Raw genomic sequence first — 22075 nt, forward strand, 5'->3', positions numbered from 1 at the left:
CCTAATCAAAGTCAAAGAATGTTTATCATCTTCCCTTTCTTCTCCTTCTGCATATACTTGTGTCCACCATTGTGTGTTTTGTAGGCAATTGCATTGGGAGAGTTTTATTTTCAATTGTTACTTCTGGTGAAAGATCTCCATGCAAGGACTTAAAATGTGTTTGCTAAAAAGAAATGCAGTCGTAAATATTCTGTAGCAACAGTATAAGGCAACAGATCCCATGACAGTGACATCTCCCATAGGAAATATGTTAATTAGTCATACAAGTTTCTGAGAGTTGTTCTGGTGGTTTTTGGGTTTTTTGTTTGTTTGTTTTGTGGTTGCCTCTGAAGTGCTGCATTTTGTTATTCCATTAAATTAGTGGTTTAATGGCATATGTCCATATGACTTATATGTCCATGAAATAATTTACTTTGTTTATGATACCTAATATTGAGGTAGTTCGCTTTCAGATTATAAAACTTGATAGGGACTTTATCTGATAATTATGTTTGAGATATTTTTATCTGTACCATTCTATATTCATATGAAACATATAAAAACAATCTTAATAGCTTTTAAAGTTATATTTACTCTATATTCTGAGCTAGGTTCATTCACATGGAGGGCTGATACAGTGCTGTGAACAAAACATAAATCTGAAGTGCTCTATATAGGTCTTAGTGAGTTTGCTGAACATGTAAAATCTTACTAAGATCCTTTAAGTGGTTGAGAATTTCACTGTTTATCTCCACAAAGAAATACATGTAAATTCATAAGACTTTTTGCAAAGCGGGCTATTTAAATTCTTAACCTCTTTTACTGGCTAGCAATTACAGGAAATGTAGATTTTTAAATTATTATTTCTTTAGAGGGATTCTCCTTTTCATGATTTATAGATCAGCTCTACCTTTAAAAGGACAGTGGATTTGATTGGATTTGGAGAAGTTAAGTAAAAATTTGCACACTGTGCCATTGTTTGTGTAGGGAGATGACTGCACATTTACCTACGGAATGGTGCTGAGTCAAGTGTGAAAGAACAGGTACTTGGTACATTTGACAAATGAAGATGAGATTATATGATGTCATGGTTTTGTAAATAGTGTATGATAAATAAAGACGACAGTTTGCTTAAGATACTAGAAAGGAAAATTAGTTCCTTTTTTTTTTTTTTGCTTTAGTGAATTACAGCTTCCTGAGAGTTGTTTCTCCACTGAATGAAAAATTAGAAACGGAGGGCGTTTTTAGTGGAGAGCTGTTGTAATATATCCAATTAGATGTGAGCAAAATATTCTATATGTGAAAGTTTTTTCACACTGTGCACCATTAGTTCTTTATGTGGATTTTGAGTGATAAAAGCTTGTCAGTATCTGTTACCCTAAAACTCCAAAGTGATTGAGCAGCTGTGTGTTCAGTGTGCAATTTCAACAATGGTGCTAATTGCTTTATTGAGATCAAATAGTAATGCTTTATTGAAACACCAGGCTGTTGTCAAAGTCTGCCTCTGTGGGCGTAAAGTATTTCTGTGTGGAAGAGCTTGAGGTATGAACCTGGGTGAACAAGGCTATAGCTGATGCTGAGAATTCATTGCTGTCAAAATTGTGGTTAGTGTACGCTGTCCATTTATGACTCTCTGAGAAAGCATTTAGCAAAAAAGTAGGAGAGAATATTGTTCAATAAAGTGTACTCACAGCCTGGCCAGGGCAGATTTAGCTGAGTTTTCAGCTGTACTTAATGCATGTTAACTTATTTTAGTAGTGTTTGTGTTTACATTATTTGGAGAGAGAATATAATTTTGAACTGAAGATTGTTGCTACTAATTAAGCCCAAATTACTAGTTCAAGTGGAGAGTCGGAAAATGTCAAGACTTGGAGTCTTTCAAGGTCAGTTACTTTTCTAGGAGCTACTGCTAGCATCTTCCTATCATCCTTTTACTGTCACCTGTTGAATACTAACCCCCTTGTCTTTTCAGATAATATATTTTTATTAAATTTAGGTAAAAATTAGCAGAGTAGCATGAAGGTGAATCTCAAGCTAGTTTCAGTTTGATTCAGAAAAACAAGTATACTGCATGAGTATTTGATCTCATACATGCATTAAGGTATAATCCTGTTAACTGGCTCTATTTAGTGTTATGTAAAGATGATTTAGTCTTTTGCTGGTCTTTGCGTTCTGTATTGCTGACCCTGCTTGAAGGAGTAAAAGCTAAGTAATGCTTCTTCATTGATGTGCCAATAAAACTAGGTCTCGGTACATTGAGCTTTAGACTATAAATAGAAGCAGATAATGCTAAGGTTTATTTATGGTTTCTTGGACATATCCTTAATGGGTTTAAGTAATAGAACTGGAAAAAAAAGAAGTGAATGTAGTTCATTGCTCTGGCAGCAGCATCAGATTGCTTTTTTCAGTTACCCTTGTGTCATTCTGTAAATAATCTCTCATGTGCAATACCTGAACATTAAAAGAAATGTTGGATCAATGTGTTTGGCTTTGTAGGTTAGCATTACCAGACATTCAGTCGGTGTGTTTTTGATTTTTTTTGTGGCGTGTGTCCTGACTTACAGTGCTGTTTACCTAAAAGCATCTTTCTCTGCTTCATGCAAGTGAGTTTCCTTGTGGTCGTACTGAATAATGCATGCTACTTTTTGCATTGCACTCTTACAACACTGAAAAACATAGCCTTTCCTTTTCCCTGCTAAATTTTTATGCTTGAACTGTGAATGTTTTGGGGTTTTGAAGCTGTTGAATTAAGTTAGTAAAGTGCATTTAATTTCTATTATCTATTTTTATATATATATAATGTTCTGTGCTAGCAGATAGTAAAAAATAAGTTAGATATTGTTTTGTACTTTTGTGATGAATTTATCAATTCATGATAAAACCAGATCCAATTAAGCTAACAGAAGAGATTGTCTTGATTTTATATCCATTCTTAAAGTAAATTTTATAGAGCCTTTCTTTAGGGATACAAATTCGAAGTTGTGACATTAAGTTGGTTTACTTGGTGTTAACGCAATACTCCAGGGCCATTGGACTTTTAAAAACTGGTAGTAATTCAGGAGAATGCTGTTTAGAGCTCTGTCTTGTACTCCTAGCTCGATAGGTAATTTCACAGGGGACTTCTTTAACTGCATCATGATAAAGATAAGTTTATGCTGTGAAACTTAAAAAAAACCCACTTTTTTTTTTTAACTAATAATACCCTTGTCGAGCTGTCTTAGAGTGGTTCATAATAAATATAAGAGATGAATTGTCAGGCTGGGCCTGCGTAGAGGGAAGGAGAAGCTGAGGGATTTCTTCTCGATGTTCAAAGGCACGTGCTGAATTCCCATTAGCCCTTTATACGACCGTCTCTGAACTCAGGCAGGCACTTGAGTGTATCAGGAGTAATCTTTGTGTTGCTTTTATGTCTGGAATGTCCTTCCTAATGAAAAATTAATAAACACTGTACAATTTAATCTACTGCTCGGGAATATCTCACACTCTTGCATTTCTAGGAATATTACTTGGCACAAGTGTCAATAAATCATCTGTGTGCATTGTACATTCAAGTGCACTGACAAGGTAAAGTATATTGTGTTTCAATAAAATGATAACAGTTACCACATTTTGTTCTTGGCATAGAAGGAAGGTGGAATATGGAAACATTTTCATTGCTTTACTTCCTTCCAAAATATTTTGGCTTGCTGAAAGAATCCTACCTGATCTTCAGAAGCAGGCTGAATGGCAGTTTGCTTTTGAGTTGTGACAAGTCCTATCAGTGATATGGGATGAGTTGTCTGACTGGAAAATCAGTGTAATTTTTAAACTAACCCACGTCCTAATTTGAGGCCCATACTGGAGGGATCTGACATGTGAGAAATGTTGTACGCGTACTCCCACTGAGTCAGGGATAGTCACGGAGTTTAGCATAAGGTGTGCTATTGGCATGTCTTATGAATGGCTGTTGCTTTTACTTCCTTAAGTAGTTTGTTTTCATATAATAAAGTGACCCTTTCAAGTTATTGAAGATTGAATAACATATTAAAATGGCTAAGAACTTTGGGGTTACTTTTATTTTTAGTTTTATGCCTAGTTTTGTAATTTTGGCCTTTGGTAGCTTCTGAACATAACGCCTTCATTTTCCTGTAATGTGCAAGAATTTAATTAGTTCTAGTATAAATGTCTCGGACAGCGGAAATTGCTTTTTTTTAGGCCTCTTCACTTTACATTTTACGTCATGACTACTCAGCTATTTTGTGGTAGGTAGTCTGAGTTCAATAGGCTTTCTTTCGCTAGTTTTGATGTTCTTGCCCACCCCCAAGAAAGTCATGCATGTTGCATAGGTAATTATTTTATAAGCTTAACTGCTCCAGGTTTTCAGAGTATTGCAAGATTTTATATGTATATTTCAACAATAATTTATGTTGAATGTTTGTTCTTTGCCTATGTTGCACTTAAGGCAGTGGAATAATCATACAGAAACGAACCAATGAAGGAAATATTAGGGTGAATGTTTTTTTAAGTTTGAGAACTAAATTTTATTTTAGACTTATTAACCATGTCTGTACTGGTAAAGTAAGTGGGCCCAGAACTATTGACAGCAAGACTAGCTAGAAAAGAAGATACCACGTCTATGTGATTAAACTCTTTTATTTTCAAGAACTGCACAGCTCCATGCAGCTGTTTTGGGGAGTGATGCTTTGGCTGTGTTAACTACCAAACTGCTCCTGGTATTTGTTTGGTTTTAGTTTGCTAAGTATCTGTCTGACAGTTTGCCCTTAGAGACAGACAATCAAGCACCAGTGCCCAGGAGCACTTTGAGGACATACTTAATATACTAAATAGATGTAGCTGTTGAAGGTATATGGAAGCTTGTTTTCTGTAACATACTTAATGGAAGTATATGTAAATGCATCATTACAACATAAAGCAGAGTTTTTGAGTTTAAACTGATTACATATTTTAATATTTAAATTACTCCTGACTTGACCTAATGATGATGTTAAAAGAGCTGATGCCTGGGCTTCTCTATGTGGGACAAAGTATTAGGAATGTGTTCTGTACTTGAGAAATTAATTCCCATCTACCATATGAAAAATAGAAGACTGTTGACTAAGGGATGAGCATTTTGTAATCCAAGTCCCTAAAAAAATATTTTGAAATAATAAAAAAAATTTGATTCTTCTGTTTTTACGTAAATACTTTTCTACAGTGATTTGTACTTTTTTTTTTACAGTGAATTGACAGCATAAAAGTGCTGATTTTGGACAATTTGTATCTGTGGTGGAATTTCGTGATGTGAATATATGAACATTTTACTTTGGCTCACCTACTTTTTTCTTCTACTTGCAGACACAGCTTTCATTAAAGATCAAGGGATCTGAGTTGAAAAGCTGAGGTCTTTTCCTGGCAATCTAAGAGTCCCTAAGCTTGTTTGTGTCTGGGAAAACTGTTATTACTAGTATTTCAGAGAACACAGACTTTCACTTTGCTTCAAATAAAATATCAAGTTATGGCTGGCTATGGCTTAAAAATGAGATGAATTTGTTATATATATATAAACGTTTTTATTACCACTGACTCTTATCAGTGGTAAAATGAGTAGTAACTGCGTAAACACTTACTAAATATCTAATTTGACTGAGAGAATCTTAAGCCATTTTTCTTCTTTCAGTTAGAAAACAAAAAAGTCAGAATAGTAGTTTTCATGGATTCCCTTTTATTCGTAGAATCACAGAATGGTTTGGGTTGGAAGGGACCTTAAAGATCATCTAGTTCCACCTGCCCCTCCACGGGCAGGGACACCTTCCACTAGATCAGGTTGCTCCAAGCCCCATCCAACCTTGAACACTGCCAGGGATGGGGCATCCACAGCTTCTCTGGGCAACCTGTTCCAGCGCCTCACCACCCTTGGAGGAAAGAATTTCTTCCTTACATCTAACCTGAATCTTCCCTCTTTCGGTTTAAAGCCGTTACCCCTTGTCCTATCACTATATGCCCTTCTGAGTAGTCCCTCTCTGGCTTTCTTGTAGGTCCCCTTTAACTACTGGAAAGCTCCTCTAAGGTCTCCCTGGAGCCTTCTCTTCTGCAGGCTGAACAACCCCAACTCTCTCAGCCTGTCCGAAGGGAAAGTGCAGTGCAATTGAGGCAGGGTTTTGGCAATTGACTTAGTTTTAGTGGTCTTGAGATTATACAGAGAAGTGTGAGGGGTCACGCGCTTATGGATATGTATGTGTTGATGATCGGACATGTGATTAGTTAATTCGGTGTGTGACTCGTCTTACTGCAGAAATAATGAGTGAACTGACATGATTGTTTTTCCCCCCATAGTGTGCTGGAGAAGAGAATTGGGTGGACAGTCGGACTATTTATGTTGGGCATCGTGAACCACCTCCAGGCACTGAAGCATACATTCCACAGAGATTTCCAGATAACCGAATAGTCTCATCAAAGGTAGTACTATTTTCTTTCATTCATCTACATAAATCAGCTTAAGTCATTCTTTGTGCGTTCATTTATTTCCTTCAAGATTTTCTTCCTATAATTCCTACATCTTTCTCCTTTACCATGACTGGCAAAGGTAAAATGAAGGTATCAAGTTTCTTCCATAAAAACTAATTGCCAAATTGCCTCTAACGTGAACAGGAATAAAATGACTTCTCCAGTGTTTACTGTAGTACATAGTAAAGTCTTAGAGTTATACTGTGCTTTTCCACAAAGGAGTAAGCAAGCAATTTTCATTTGGGGCAACCCTGGACTAAAGAAAATCTTCCCAAGGGAAGACTGCATCCTTTGTAATCTAAAGCAATATCTCAAAGTACTAGAAATAGTATGATCAATGTAAGCGCTCAACAAATGAAGCTATCTCCACAATAACAGTGCCATTCCCTTCAAAAGCTCATATTGACAAAACCGCATAGAAATAATATTCTTTGTTATATGGGTACATGTGAATCATTCGTAAACTCTTGTTATTGTGATACATTTGTGCCCTTTAGAAACCTTCCAGTTATCCCTCACTTTAACTAGTAAATCTTTCCATAAGCTTCAGCAGCTTTCTGTGAGCAGTTGGGTTGTTGGTACTCTCCACCTATTTAGACTGGCTGGCTTGCTTTAGCCAAAGGTTTGTACTGCAATGGCATGTAAGACTGAACATTTGCAGCTTATTGTATGGCTAACACCCCAAGAACTTCAAGTTTTTAATGTGCTTAGATTTTAATCTTCATGAGCACACACCTTCAACCAATTACAAAATAATGAATTTGAAAGAATAGCTCCTCTACTGGGAAAATTTCTGTTTAAACAGTGGCTCGGATCCACAGACTCATTTTAAGAACCTTAGTAGCATTGTGATCTCAAGGAACTGAGTGCTTACCTTTTGTGGATCTGAACACGTGCCATCCACTAATATAATGGCAAAGCTATAATAAAATCCACACTTTAATTCTTAAACTGTGTCTAACTTTTTGTGAAATTCTGTATTTTACTACCTTTAATATTTTTACTACCTTCTTTCTGTACATCATTCAAAGACAGTATAATAACAAACAGCATAGTATCTAGGCATCTTTAATTAGATGGAACATTTAAAAGGTAATGCAGTAAATAATCCAGATGGGATACAGTCAAACTAATGCAGTGGGAAATCCTGTGCCCTACACGCTAATTTGTATAGCCTTTTGGATTATTGAGGAGTAAATAAATTTTATGCAAATCGTTGTACTCCTGTGACACTTTTAAAAATTTTTTTATCTCATACATCTCATCTGAGACATGTGAATAAAGCAATTGAAGTTAATGCTGATACTTTTTGAAATAAAAACATCCTACTCAATTCTGCAAGATGTTTGACATCTTTTTGTGATGATCAAATTAGTGGAAGTTTCAAGTTACCATGCTTTGCAGAGTGAGATTTTTAAGTATGACTTAAATCTGGATTGAGCTGAGGATCCCTTCCAGCAATTAGTGAATATGTATGACTTCAACTAGTTCAGGAAAGAGACTTCAGTATGTTTTTATTTGGATATAAAGCCTGTTCAGTTAAATGTTTTAAATGTTAAACTCTTTAGTTGAAAACTGTATCTGTAAACAGTTTTCCATAAACAAAAGCTTATTAGTAGAAATAATTTTTTTATAGATACAACATTCCTCAAATTTTCTGTTTATTGATTAAAATTCTCACAGTTAAAAAGTAAAACACAAGTCTTTGTGAAAGTAAATACAGTGGTGATATTTCAGGAGGGAACAGAGTTCACATAAATGCTTTGTAATATTGAACAGTTCCTTAGACTGCTGAAGGCTCAGTTTTAATGATAGTTGTCTTTATATGAGAACTTCCCATGCTGTCTTGTCTGTACTGTTCCTTTCAATTAAACCGTTATTTACATGCTCCATCCCAAACAGCCTGGGTAAAGCACCATCTTGACTTGACTTGTATTCATTCTGGTTCTGTAAGCTAACTAGCTCTTAACCTTTCACTTTGTCCTTGTCACTTGCTCCCTTATGAACGCTCTGGAGAGGCACCTACCAGCCTAGGAAACACAGACGTAAGCTTCCTGAAAAATGATCACATGTACAAAATTAAGATGGGAAATCCATAATTGTTAGAGTAAAATAAAGATACAGGCATGCAAGTACACTGTATAACGTTACATCAACCATGAAGGATATTTCCTTCGTCTTTCATCAGTAAGACAGACAGTAACTTTCAGCTGTGCTTTTAGAGGTCTTTAATGCTTATATAAGAAAGTATATGATTGCTCTTCAAGGATGAGGAACTCTGAATTTCCAAGTACGGAATTTACCAATTTAAGACAAACTGAATTTCTAAAAAGCGTAGTTTAAAACCATGAGGAAACCTCATCAATTAGACTATCTGTATGTTGCTGTACTAACAAATGTCCTGTCATAAAGCCCTGAAAAAAGATGTCAGCTTGAAATACCTAGGAAAGCCTAAGGTTCATATTATTTCCTTCCAAAGGTAAACTTTACTGTGCTTCACCAGAGGTTTCCTGGTGTCAGCAAGATAATAATTTGATTCCAGTACAGAAGGGTATTTCTTGTATATTGCAGTGCACTGTGGAATGTGGTTAATGCTCTGTCTGCTTAATGACATATTCCTGGTTGTGAAAAATGATACCTAGACAGGCCTTGGTCAGACAAAAATGCTCTTTCGATTTGATGTGTTAATTCACCTATGAATTTAACAAAGCAGTACAAAAAGGCTGTGTTGAAATAATAAAAGGCAAAAATTTATGTCTTTTGGATTGTGCATGCAGTTTGCTTATGTTCTGGAGGCAGTGACTTTTGCAAGGCAGATCCTTATGTTGATCTAACTTTTAGCTACTTCAGCTGCCCAGGGTGTTAGCCTTTAAAGTAGCTATTGTGTGCCCTTGATTGAATTTATCATATGACAGTGATGCAGCATGGCAAAATATCAGCTGGTAGAAAATCCTAATGTTTCAAATGAGTAGAAGGAAAAAGTACTTTAATTGGCGGAGAGGTTTCTTGCTTTTTTTCTTTAAAAATTATTCACGTTTTGGAACTATTTACTATTACTATTATTTGGAACTATTTTGGAACTATTACTGATTAGCAGAACTGCTATGTCAAAAGGAAAGTAAGTTAAACTATGCAGCAGTAACAGTTAACAGAACTTGGTGGGAAACAACTTTTTTCCTTCTTGTGAAACAATAACAAAAAGTTTTGTTGTTTTTTTTTTTTAAAGACTGATAAATTACAAAATAATATGAAACTTCTTTAAGGTCCAAGCTTCATATTTTTGTGCCAGCAGTATCCCAATCAGTATGCTAAACAGCGTTATCTGTACATGTGTAGTAGTATGTGGATGTGCCTGACCAGCTAAGAATTGCCAAAGGTCCATCTGGCACAGTATGTTGTCACCAGCAGCAGCTGCCTAGGGAAGAATGCAAGAACAAGTAAGCATAGAGCGATACTTCCCCTGAATGCTCTCTTAGTATTTCCTGATCTGTGACTTAGCCATTTGTGAGCCAAAAGTGGTGATTTTGTGTTTAATAAGTCGTCAATGGATTGCTCCTCCGTGAATTTCTTAAATACTTTTTGAGCCCATGTAAATTTTCAGAATACATAGTTAAGGCACAGTTAAACTGTAGAAATGTTTGTCAAATGAAACTATGAACCTTCATTTTGAAACTCCTACTTAATAATTTCAGTTCATGTTCCAAGTCCTTGAATCTGAGAACAACTGTTATCCCCTGTTTATCTCCTTGATGCTGTTAGTAATCTTCCACCATATTCCTTTCCAGGCTGAATAACCTTAATCTGTTCAATAATTGCTTGCATGGAAGCTAGTTCATACCTTTGCTCGGATTTGGGCTGTACCTTTTCCCAAGCCAGATACAGAGTTTTTAAGATGGGAAAATGCATAGAGCATTCAATGTATAGGCAAACTATGGATTTATACAGTGGCATATTGATGTTTTGGGGTCTTTATTCATTTGTTAATAATTTTTAACATTCAAATTCCTTTTCCTGATGTTGATCCAATATCTTTATAGACCTGCTCTTCTTCAAGGATCTCATTCATTTGTAGACAAAGTAGGGATTTACATCTCCTGTTCTAGCTGAATCAATGAACTGAAGGCTAATTGGATATGTACATTTGTCTCTGGAACAGAGGGGAAAGTCGTGTAGAAAATAAAGTCTTTTTTGATGCAATAATATGGAGTTCTGTAAGAACATGTTTAATTACAGCTGCTTACTGCTTTTGACAGACAACCTAAAGAATGAACCACAAGAAAGAACCAAAAATTTCAGAGATGCCAGGATAGGAATAGCCTGTTGAATGAGAGATCAGAGACCTCCCAGTGTGTCAGACAGCTGACAAACTTAGAAACCCCAGGGAAGTTTTGCAGGGGGGCTGATTTCCTTTTTTTTTTTTTTTTTTTCCCCCATGCCCCCCATAGAGAAAGCTGGGTTAGAGAAACTTGCAGTCTTTTATTCTTCTTTTCAGTCTGTGGGTAATCAATACATAGTATTTTGCCTTGATGATCCTGTCTAGCTGCAAACTTTTGCTGTCATAGTTTCATAAAGAGAAATTTTTACAGCTACAAAAAACCACTTGTGCCTGGGTTGCTAACATAACTGGAAGCAGTGGGGCCTAAGCTCCCCGAAGATGATACTGAAGAGTAGCAGGATATGACTCTTAAGTGAAATGCAAGATTGAATCTATAGTGGATGCAGAACTGTTACTTGAAGAATTTGCCCTTAAGTAGAAGAGATTTCATTCAAATTAATTTATGATATGAAATTATGAGATACTGGCTTGTACTCTAGTTTTATTTCCTGTTCTTCCTATAAAAAACAATAAGGTGAACTTAGATGGCAAAACAGTACTATTAACTTGGAAATGGTGTACAACTCTATTCATGGGCCAGAAGTGCTGCTGGTTTTGTTTCACAAATAATACTGTCTTCTGTTGTCTGCATGTTTCCTTGGGACTTATCATCACATACTAATCCAAACACTGATTTGTATGATAATGGCCTGAAATAATAATGCTGCATGTTGAGAATCCTGTAAATTGCAAGGGGAACCTTAGCTGCCTTCAGTGCTAATCTGATTAATTTTGAGTAATCTCAATCACAGTGACTAGTTAAAGTTCAGTAATTCTGACATGTTTCAGTGGATGTTGTTGAAATGTTTCTTCCAGCAGAAATTCATGCCCTTGTGCTATACCTCTTCCCTGCAGCACTCACTTGTAGTGTCATTATAAAAACACAAGGTCTGGTGGGGGCTCTGATTTCTCATTTTGTTGCCATGTTTAGAAGAAATGTTAATACTCAGGCTAAAGGAAATATTAAAATGCTTCTACTACCATGAGCCACTTGGAACCCAGTAGAGACGTAGACTGTCCCACACCTCTCCTTCGTAACTGGAAGGATTTGTCTGGCCTCTCTAGGGCCATGACATAGCAGTTTCAAGATGAGTTCAAACACAGCCCTAAGCAATGATATTTGAAAGTCAAAAAAGCATCCAAAGCCCATGGGGAAACAGCATGGTCATGTGTTTGTGAAGCTGATAAATATTTATGTGTAGTATGCCATAGGGGGGCAGGGAGGATGTGTAGATACAAATGCATATGGGACAGCTACTAATGCAGGGAATGTTGCGTGTGCCTTTTAGTGTGAACACACTGCTCTAAAAGCAGCCGTAACACAGAGCTCCCAGCTTGTGCCCAGGTAATCTACTGACTCACAGCTATACTGGCTGATGCAGAAGGTCAGATCCAGTGCTGTAAGGGTTAAATAGTCAGGTTTGCCCATCCATGCCAAAAGGCAGGAGCTGTTAGCAATGAAGAGTAAATGGGCTTGATCGGCAGTCAATCTCAACTGCTTCTGAACCAGTTGGACTCTGTCTGGTGCCAGCTCAGGGACAGCAATACCTGGGATGGGATTGGGAAGTGCCTGAGTGTGCAATTCTCCTTCCAGGCTTGATAATACAATTTCCTTCTGTGGATAGCTGCCAGTGCCTAGAGAGAGCAAGGAAGAGCTGTTAGCTCTTGATCCTTCTCGGGGTGGGATTTTCAGGGCAAAGGCTGTCTGCAGCCTGCCTTGTGTTCCCAGGAGAAGCCATCTACCGTTCCCCTGACTCAGCCCAGGGATAACAGCGATCTTTTATTCTCTGCTGATACTGCCCCTAACAGAGCTTTTAAGTTTTTTATATCAGTGTGGAGTCTGCATGTAGGGAGAGAGAAGTGGAGGAAAGGAAGGTAAGCAAGCAGGTCCAAACACAACACCAGGGAGGACAGATGTAATTCTCCTCACTTTATGTATGAGAAAGTGCAGCTTGCTCACTCTAGCACACACTCTCTCACACTTTCTTCTGTTTTCCTAATGTTCTCAGCGACTTCTTTCTTCAGTCAGTCATCCTTGCTGTAAGCTTTTTTTCTTTTTTTCATTTTAATTAGTTAATCTTCCAGATGCTGGGGGATGTCTTTGTCAGAGGAGTTCCTGGAGACATAGCCCCTGTTCGATAAGATTGAGAGCTGCTGAACAAGGACTACTACAGATTAGGTTTCTTTCTTTGTAGTAGAAATCCTGTTTTATCAGCAACTATTTTTAAGGAACCCTATGACAAAATATGTATGCTTGTTCATTCAAATATGTAGGCACCATTTGAACTGATTTCCCCAAATCAGTTTCATTTTTGCACTCTCTCTGAGTGTACAAGTGGCTCTTAGTTGCATGCCAAAGCCCTACGTGTAACGGAGCTTACAGTGATCCCTGTGATGTGAACCACCCTACATCATGTGGTGTAGAGAAACAGGGGTCTCTCCCTCAAAGGAGTGATAAACACTGTGCAGGTGGCGCGCATGTTGATGCTTTCATTAAAATATAGTTAATTGTGTATTTCTACATTCATTCCAAATTGTCCTAAACATTGCAAAGTGCTTTTCAAAATTTCATGGATATTACTATTCCAATTTTGAGTCGTATATAATCATGGAAGTCTGAAGTTTTTTGCTTGAAGAAGTTAGAGTGGAGACTGACTTAATAAATCAAAGAACACAGATCAGTTCTGCTACAAACTTCCTATGTGGTTATAAGCAAGTCATTTGAGATAGACAAGCCATACTCTTGACTTGGTTCTTAGGATTTCAGCTAATTATTGATTTCCTTTTTTCACACCCTTTACTATAGTTTTCTGTGCCAGTTCTCTACTCTATAATAGTTAGACAAATTGTGTTTCAAAAAAAAGTAACACTGATAAGTAAAACTAATTTTAAAGAAATTGTCAAACTTTTTTGATCAGACCTTTTTCAGCTACTCTGTTGAAGGGGGATAACTATATATATGTGACATTTGTAATACTGGGGTTGTTTCAATAGCATAATAATATGTAAGGTATTAGATATAAAATGTTATGTGCATATATGTGTATGCACACATACAGTCCAGTTGTTAAGCTGGCAGCTTTAATAATGTATTGTCTCTTGGTAATTGATAGGTACTATAAAAATCTGCATATTAAAAATACTGAAGCCATAATGGACATGTTCAAGTTTTGTCTATGTGTCTTGATCTGTTAAAAGAAAAACATTGAAAAGCTTAGATGTGACTGCAAGATTCAGTCAGAATCAGTTCAGCTTTTATCTGTTCTTCCCTGAATTTATTATCCGCAAGATGGGCTCTATTTTGCAGAAACAACATAGATATTTTGGTCAGAATAGTTTTAAGCATTTACAAGAAACAGTTGAAAAGGTTGAGGGAAAGGAGTGAAATTAGAACAGGTTAGAAAAGAGATGGTGACTATTTAAAACAAATAAGCTGTAAGAAACTGAGGTGTTGACCGAACTCAATAATGCAATGTGGAGTGCTTTCTTCTTACAGCTCCAGCTTTTCATGTCAAGTGATTACTCTTAAGAAACTCTCCTTTTTACTTAAGAAAATATCTGCCTCTTAAGATAGAAAGAGAAGCTTGAAATGTGAGCCAGAATTCTGGTATAGAGGTATCAAATGAAAAGGTCAAAATACAGTGTTCAAAAAAATTAAACTATGGTTAAGACCCTACTTTATATTTTTGAATTCATGGGACTGGAGGTGTTGGAGCTGGAGGCAACACAGCATTAGGATGCAAGGATTGGTGAGATGGAGCAGGGGCATGAGCAGGAATACTGCAGAGGTGTGCATAAGTAGTCTAAGCACATACACCAGCACTGCAGGTGCTATTACGATTATAAATGGGAAGAAAATCTACTTGAATTATGCTGTTTTGACTCTAGACAAACTGATTTTACAGTTCCTTGCACAGTGCTTCAGATGCATCTGTTTGCACAACGCGTTCATCTTTTGGATGAATACGTAACTACTACCTGCTGTCTGACGTATTGCCTCCTGTATGCGAAAGGCACGTATGTGCTCTGGCCTCTGAGTCTTTTGCAGCAATTGAAAAAGATCAGTGAAGCCTTCCCCAGTGTAAAAGCTTCAAGTGCGTAACTATTGGGATAACCTTATTGCCTTTAAGTGAGTTATAATGAAAAAGGTAGTTAAATATACATAAACTGCTTTTCAGAGTTTACGAAGAACATGACTAGTAATTATCTGAAGAGAGATGGTATTAACTCTCTGTCTGGGCACAGTAGTCTGATGTGTTTAATGTCTTCATTTTTAATGTCTTGTCTTCACAGATTTTTATTTTGTTCCTCCCTAACTAGGGTAGCGAAACTGCCTTGAATGCAGTCATGAGACAAATCTTGTTCTGAGTGGCAGCCACCCTGTTGTTTCTCCTGGGAGTGATTATTATGGTGGTTAAACATTAATCATCCATTTGTAGATACTGCTCTGACCTGCTGATGGCTGGGGCAGGAGGAGGTCTGTCTAGACATCTTAGTGGTCTGTCTTTCTTGCCTAAAGTCCTTCAAGAATTGTTACTTCTCCTTTGAAGAAGAATGGGCAGAATAAAGGTGTACTTTTTATGTCTGAAACCCAGTGTGATGAAGTGCTAAAAGTCTGTCAGGTTGTTTGAAAACAAAGTTTTAAGAAGTTTTCTGTGTTAAAGAAGCATCCATTTTAAGTAACACCTCTCAGACCATAAAAGTGATCTGCTCCCAGGTTGTTCATATTTATTCAGGTAAGAGAGTTGCTGACCGAAGGTGGAGCTGTGGGAAAGACCACTGCTTGACAGGGAAAGCAGTGAACAGAGGTTGGAGCATGAGGAGGATCAGATACTAAGCGTAAAGATGAATACCCAACAATAGATTGTTGTTTTAACTAAATTACTTGACTTCCTCAATCAGATGTTTTAAATATCTAGTCTGACAATAATATGCTGTCACCACACATTTAGTCAAATAACCCTCTAGGAGATTTAACCAGGAAGTTATTGCATAAGAGATTACGTTTTTATTTTACGAATGGTGATTTTGGGAGCTTGTATAGATCATCAAACTTTATTGATCAAAAAAACTCTTTAACATGGAAAAAACCACTTTTTCTATCAAAAGAGCTGAACAAATACGTAAACAGAAGTTTTTTACTGAAACCTCTATTCATTTTTCCTTCTCAGCAGTCAGAGATTCACAAAAAATAAATGCATAAGATTAGAAAACAGAGCTAATTTGCCTTATAATCAAAGTTAATGATGAAAATATAAAATTATTATCATAGAATAGAATTTATATTGTCATATGTCACAACAGCAGCTTTGAACGATCAGGACTGTTGTGCAAGGAAAAATAATCAAGTCTAACTCGTTCTCTTTCAAAATTCCAAGACAAGTAGCTAGGTAGCAGGCAGTGCAAGCAGCATTCCAGTCTGATGAAAAGTATTCTGATTGCAAGATGAGAGCACTTGACTTTCCAGCTGTTGCATGCATGCCTGCCTGAGTTTTGGCTTGCTCAAAGGTGATTTAATATTGAGGTAACTATTAAGCAGGATAAGTGTTTACTTAGGGCATATTTAGAATAGATACTGATTTTTGGCACGTAACAGAAAAAGAAAATTTCATTCCTATGTCTTGCACATGTCCAGGCTTTACTCCCAACAAGTAAAAAGATGACATTATAGGGGTTTCATGTATGACTAAGGCATACTTCTCAAGGATCCTTTTTATCTGCAGATGTAATAGAGGTATTTTCCTTCTAGAGCTCTGGCTGTCTTTGCTTTCAGGGCCAAATTTGGAAGATGTCTAACTCATGGCACAATTTGTTTATCAGTGCAATCTGCCAAGAAGAGACAAGGTGCATTTGTAGCAGAGCAACTAATTAGGAGAAGCAAGCTTCTTAGTCCATCTCCTTTGAAATGAAAGTTACATTGGAGTTGTCATTTTATTATGTGTCAAATGATAATTTCAATAATAAGATGACACAGTGTTAGTTTTCTCGAGCCATTTTTTGCACCTTTTCACACAGTTTTAGCTGATGTTTTTACATGTGTTCCAGTAAGCAATCCTTGCTATTTTGGTTTGGGTTTGGGTTTTGGTTTTTTTTTTGGAGCTACAGAGTGAGCTGTTTAAAAGAGTATGGTTGAACCTGCTGCAGGACAGGGGAAGGGGCTAGATGATGTAAGGTCCTTTCTCTCTCACTTTCATACAATTTTTTTCCTTTGAAGTTTTTGCATTTCTGTTTGCACTTTTATATACTGTTTCTTATGTCATTTTACTAAACTTTAGATAATTTGTAAGATCAGTAGAGAAATATGCAGCCACTTACTCTTATTCACTGCTATAGTTTATTTTGAGAAGTATGTTTGTGTCCAAGCCAAGGAACAGAAGAGGGGCTGACAACTTCTATTTGGTCAACTTGCTATGACTGCAAAGTTAACTCTCAGAGTGCCACCTACCTCCTCAAGTCATGCATACAAAATAGAAGTGAATTAAAAGTGCTGTTTGAATTGACTAAGATGTTTTAAAATCCATTGGTGGCTTTAAATAAACTGCTCTGTAACTAAATCTCTGAATGAGCATTGTCGATAGTCAAAAATTATTTCAGTCCCTAGTACCAAGATTATCACAGTTCAGAAAATTGATATGAATCCAAAAATACATGATTGCCCATTTAAGATTCCATTTTAGTAAATGATTGAAGTATCAAAAATACTCCTGCTTCTTGTCTAATTTAATCTTGAATTGTGAATTATGAAATTTTTATTTATTTTTTAGAACATAGAATGCCAATAATAATTCTCTCACAAACACTGATAATCTGTGCATTTGTTTGCAGTACACGTTTTGGAACTTTGTACCGAAAAATTTGTTTGAGCAATTCAGAAGAATAGCTAACTTCTATTTTCTGATCATTTTCCTTGTTCAGGTAAGCTATCCCCATTTTTCAATAAATTTCTGGACTCTTCCTAAAAACAAAGGAGTTGAAAAAGGTTTAAAAATGCACTGGTTTTGATGACTGAAGAGGTAAATGGTTCAGCCTGGACAGCCTTCTACACTGATGATGTGGCAAGAAGAGTTTTATTTTGTTGCCAAGTTCTAAATGTGAATTTAGCCTAAAGAGAAATTGACACCATCACGGGTTTGATGGCAAGACATCTCTTGATAAAATTGAAAAGAATGAGTGTAACTTTTATTTTTGTTTTGTAATAAACAAACATCCAGATCAGTAAAACCATCGTTATAAACTATGTTGATGATGAACTTTTGTTGATTTTGCAAAATACTTTATTTTTTATAACAATGATGCCTTGGCAGAAATGTTCCAACTGCAGTCATCAAAGCCTGTAGAGAACCTGAAATACAGATGCTTATACAACGCTTGCGTAGGGTGGTACGTAAATGTTTGGTTTTGTAATTATTACCTCAGGTTTTTTTGCTGCTTTAGTTTGCTGCTTTCTAGGTGTCTTTCACAATCACTTAAATGTGTTAAACAATAAAATGTTACTAAGTGAGGTGAAAAGCTGTATTATTTTGCACACCAGATTGCACAGCAAGAAAAGCTATGCAGATTCCCAGGACAATTTGGGTTTTCTTATCATTTGAACTCCCTCTCTGGATTCTACCTCTTTGTTTGTAATTGCGGAAGCCACAGCTCAATATTTCAAGATTTACTCCTTGCATGCATAAGGACAGCTGTATTGTATAACACATAAAAACAGTGCCATGCTAATTTTTAATGCTGCTCAGTAATTTTGCCTCCAAAGCTGCAGCTTTCCAGTCTGGTACTTACTTAAACTCTTGCAGGCAAATATTTTTCTAGGCATTAACATCTGAATGTTACTGTGATCTAAATACAGTATTATATCTTATTATAACATATACTTTTTCAAATTTTGTTGATATAGTGTATATTCTTAAAATTGTATTAAAGTACTGTTCTTTTTAATTAAAGTTCTGCGGTGCTTTGTAACATATTGGTGAAATGATTACTTGAAACATCTTGCCTGAAAAATTGACTGCTTACGTTCACAAAAATATAACCAGAAAATATTTGTTACTCTTGTTGCAGTTAATTATTGATACACCTACTAGTCCAGTTACAAGTGGACTTCCACTTTTATTTGTCATCACCGTAACAGCTATCAAACAGGTAAGTAATTTAGCAAGCAAAAGTAAAACTAAAGAGAGCATTATTATTTGTTTTGCATTTCAATTTTCCCTGCCTTTTTGTGTTAGACTGTCTTAAGGCAATGCCTAAAGAATGGTTGCGATGAATTCTGACAGAGTAGTTTTATTTTTGTTTCTGTAGTTTAAGTAGAATTGGTCGCTATATGATGATGTCTCACTAATTCAACACAAGCTTCTGAATTTTTTCATAATTTTTATGTCCTTGTGTTACAAGGAATCATTTACATTTTTGTGTTAACTCAGCACACTTCGACTTTTGTTTGTTTCTAAATAGCTGTCTGCATCCTATTATGTTTTTCCATAATGACTGAAAATGAGTTTAGTAAGAACTACAAAAACTTATAAGATAAATCTTCTCTTACCTTTGAGCTTACCTTAGCCTTTACAGTATGAACAGATAATAAAAACTTTTTTGGTTCAAGTCTTCAGTATATGTTGATTGTAATCTATAGTTCATAACGATAGCTGCAGTGCTTTCTGCGGATGTTACTGTATACTCTCATTGTTGATGTGAAAATTAGTCCATAAAATTGAAGTATTTTTTAGAAATTAGGTCTTGCCACATCATCGGGTATAAAAGATCCTAACCGAAGTTGCTCTGTCAAAATCAAATTGCATAATACAGCTATGGAATTGTACAGGTTTGCCATTTCACTTTCAAGTTAGTACTACGAAAAGGAAAAGATTAAGGTAGTCTTTCACCTGCTACCCTAATGCTGTAGTGCTACAGTTGACATAAGCACTTAAATGTAGGTTGGATCTTATTGAAATTAGTGGAATCTCAGATTAATATAGAATGTTTTAATTCATATGGGGATATTACAATCAGATCTGTATGTTATCAGAGCTTCTGATATTACAGATTTGGTCTGGATCAGGAATGAATGAGGAATGAGCTTGTGATTGCCCTTCTGTTGATTTAGTCAGAGCCGAATTTGTTGACTTTGTGAGTTTCAGGCCAGCTGCAGGAGGACAGAGGATACCTGATAAGGCATAAACCTTGCTAAGTTAATTCATCAAAAATTTTGCTAAATTTGGACTAGCAAATGAGTTTATAAGCAGTACTTTGCATTCGGTGCTTACAACACACTTCTGCATTTACTGTACCATAGCCACAGAGTAGTTTCTAAAAATCTGGGCTCCTAAAGTAACAGTAACAAATAAAGGTCTTTACAGTGGTTCTGTTGCGTGTTTGGCTTTTTGCCTTCAGTCCAATTTAATGATAATTGCTCCTGCAGGACAGCTATCAGGGTAAGAACTGAGCAGCACAGTGAGTTCCCTTTCAAGGATTAGTCTTCACTGTATCTCTGGGTCCGGAGACCAGCCATTTCTTTCCTTCATTTCAGTGAATGGAATGTCAATGTGAAAGGAAAATCTATGCAAGCAGCTTGATTTTCAGCATCTTTTGCTGGGCCGCTTGAAGGAATTAACACCTTCCGTGGGCATAAGAAAGATCTCTCATGTTGTGCTTCTGAACATCAAGGCAGTTTCTAGGTCAGAGTGCTCCTCATTTTAGCTCAAAACTTGTAGAGTGGGGGGTGTCTGTATTTCTTACATACCTATGATGGACTATGATGATTAAAACAGTGACTAACAAAAATGAGGATGTGGTGTGTTGACCCTGGCCAGCAGCCAAACACCCACCCAGCTTCTCGCTCACTCCCCTGTCTTGTGGAAAATAGAGGGAAAGTGAGGAGACTTGTGTATCATGTTAGTGACGCTTTGATAGGCAAAGCAACAGCTATGCACACAAGCCAAGAAAATAAGCAGTTATAAGCAGTTCATTCACTGCTTCCTATCAGCAGGCAGATGTCCAGCCACTTCTTGGAAAGCAGGGCCTCAGCACATGTAACGCTTGCTTAGGAGAACAAATGCTATCACCACAAACGACCCTTTCTGCCTGCTTTCCCCGAGCTTTTCTTGCTGAGCACAATGTCATATGGGGTGGAATATCCCCTTAGTCAGTTTGGGTCTGCCATCCAGGCTGTGTCCCCTCCCAGCCTCTTGGCCACTGCCAGCCTACTGGCCTTTTTCTGGTGTGTGGGGAGGTTGGAGAGAAAGCATTGAGGCTGTGCAAGCACTGTTCAGCAGTAGCCAAAACACTGGGGTGTAACCAATGCTCTTGTAGCCGCAAGTACAAAGCACAGCAGCACATGGGCTGCTGTGAAGAAAGTTAACTCCATCCCAGCCAGACCCAGAATAGAGAGAAATTTTGATTGTCCCTTAATAGGATAACTGATTACCTTCGCGGTTGTCATGCTAAATGTAGACCTTTTCTTCATGAGTTTTCAACGAAACTACAGAGAGCAGTGTTTCCATTTCTTTACAGTGCCAACTATACACAACTGAGTGTATTCTATAGTAGAATTCAGTTCTTGCTGGTGAGCAAAAATTGTGATACATGCAATAGCTGGTATTTTTGGTGTGGCTATCCCACTCTGAAGATTTAAAATCTTACACTTTAGAGTCTTACTGTAGTTTGGTAGCGGCCTCTAAAGGCTGGATTATGACAAGCTGTGTCTAGTACTGCAGTTCCATCTACCTCCTTGAGTCTTTCTCCCGACAACTGGTGTAGACTTTGGGACCTGCTTGAGGAGCCGTACCAGCCCCTGGAAGTATAATTAGACTGAAGTTGTAAAGACTCTGTGAGTTCCCAGATTATCTCTTGAGAGTATCCAAGGTAGTGATACTTTTGTTCTACATTGAATTTTCAAATATGCTCAAGAGAATTAGATGTAAAAATGCTATGGAATATGAGTGGTATTTTCTATCTCTTAACCAATGGTGTCTTTGTCAGTCCCAATCTTTATCCCACGGCAGGACCTTTTGAATGGAAAGTTGCAGATTCTCTGTTCTTTACTTTGTCTGTTTGTATAAAACACAAATTCATAGGATAATTGAGCAATCAAAATAGGTTATTCTACAAAGTCTCTTAAAACAAACTTCTTCAGGACTATGTATATTGTATATAGGGGTAAAAAGTTTGACATAATTGCATGACAATCAAGAAATATGACCACCTTCAGTCTTGTCGTCACTTTTTCTTTCAATCTCGAGTCCC

General features: G+C 36.8%; 1 protein-coding gene across 1 annotated transcript in view; it reads left to right on the plus strand.

Moving 5' to 3' along the window:
- Positions 1-22075, plus strand: part of ATP11A (ATPase, class VI, type 11A) — a 128006-nt gene that overhangs the window by 54589 nt on the left and 51342 nt on the right. Inside the window, exons 2-4 of the mRNA XM_010575632.1 lie at positions 6292-6414; positions 17663-17752; positions 18896-18976. Coding sequence (XP_010573934.1) covers positions 6292-6414; positions 17663-17752; positions 18896-18976 — 294 coding nt within the window. The remainder of the gene's footprint in view (positions 1-6291; positions 6415-17662; positions 17753-18895; positions 18977-22075) is intronic.

Source organism: Haliaeetus leucocephalus, unplaced genomic scaffold (assembly GCF_000737465.1).
Source record: "Haliaeetus leucocephalus isolate CR32 unplaced genomic scaffold, Haliaeetus_leucocephalus-4.0 Scaffold495, whole genome shotgun sequence".
Lineage (NCBI taxonomy): Eukaryota > Metazoa > Chordata > Aves > Accipitriformes > Accipitridae > Haliaeetus > Haliaeetus leucocephalus.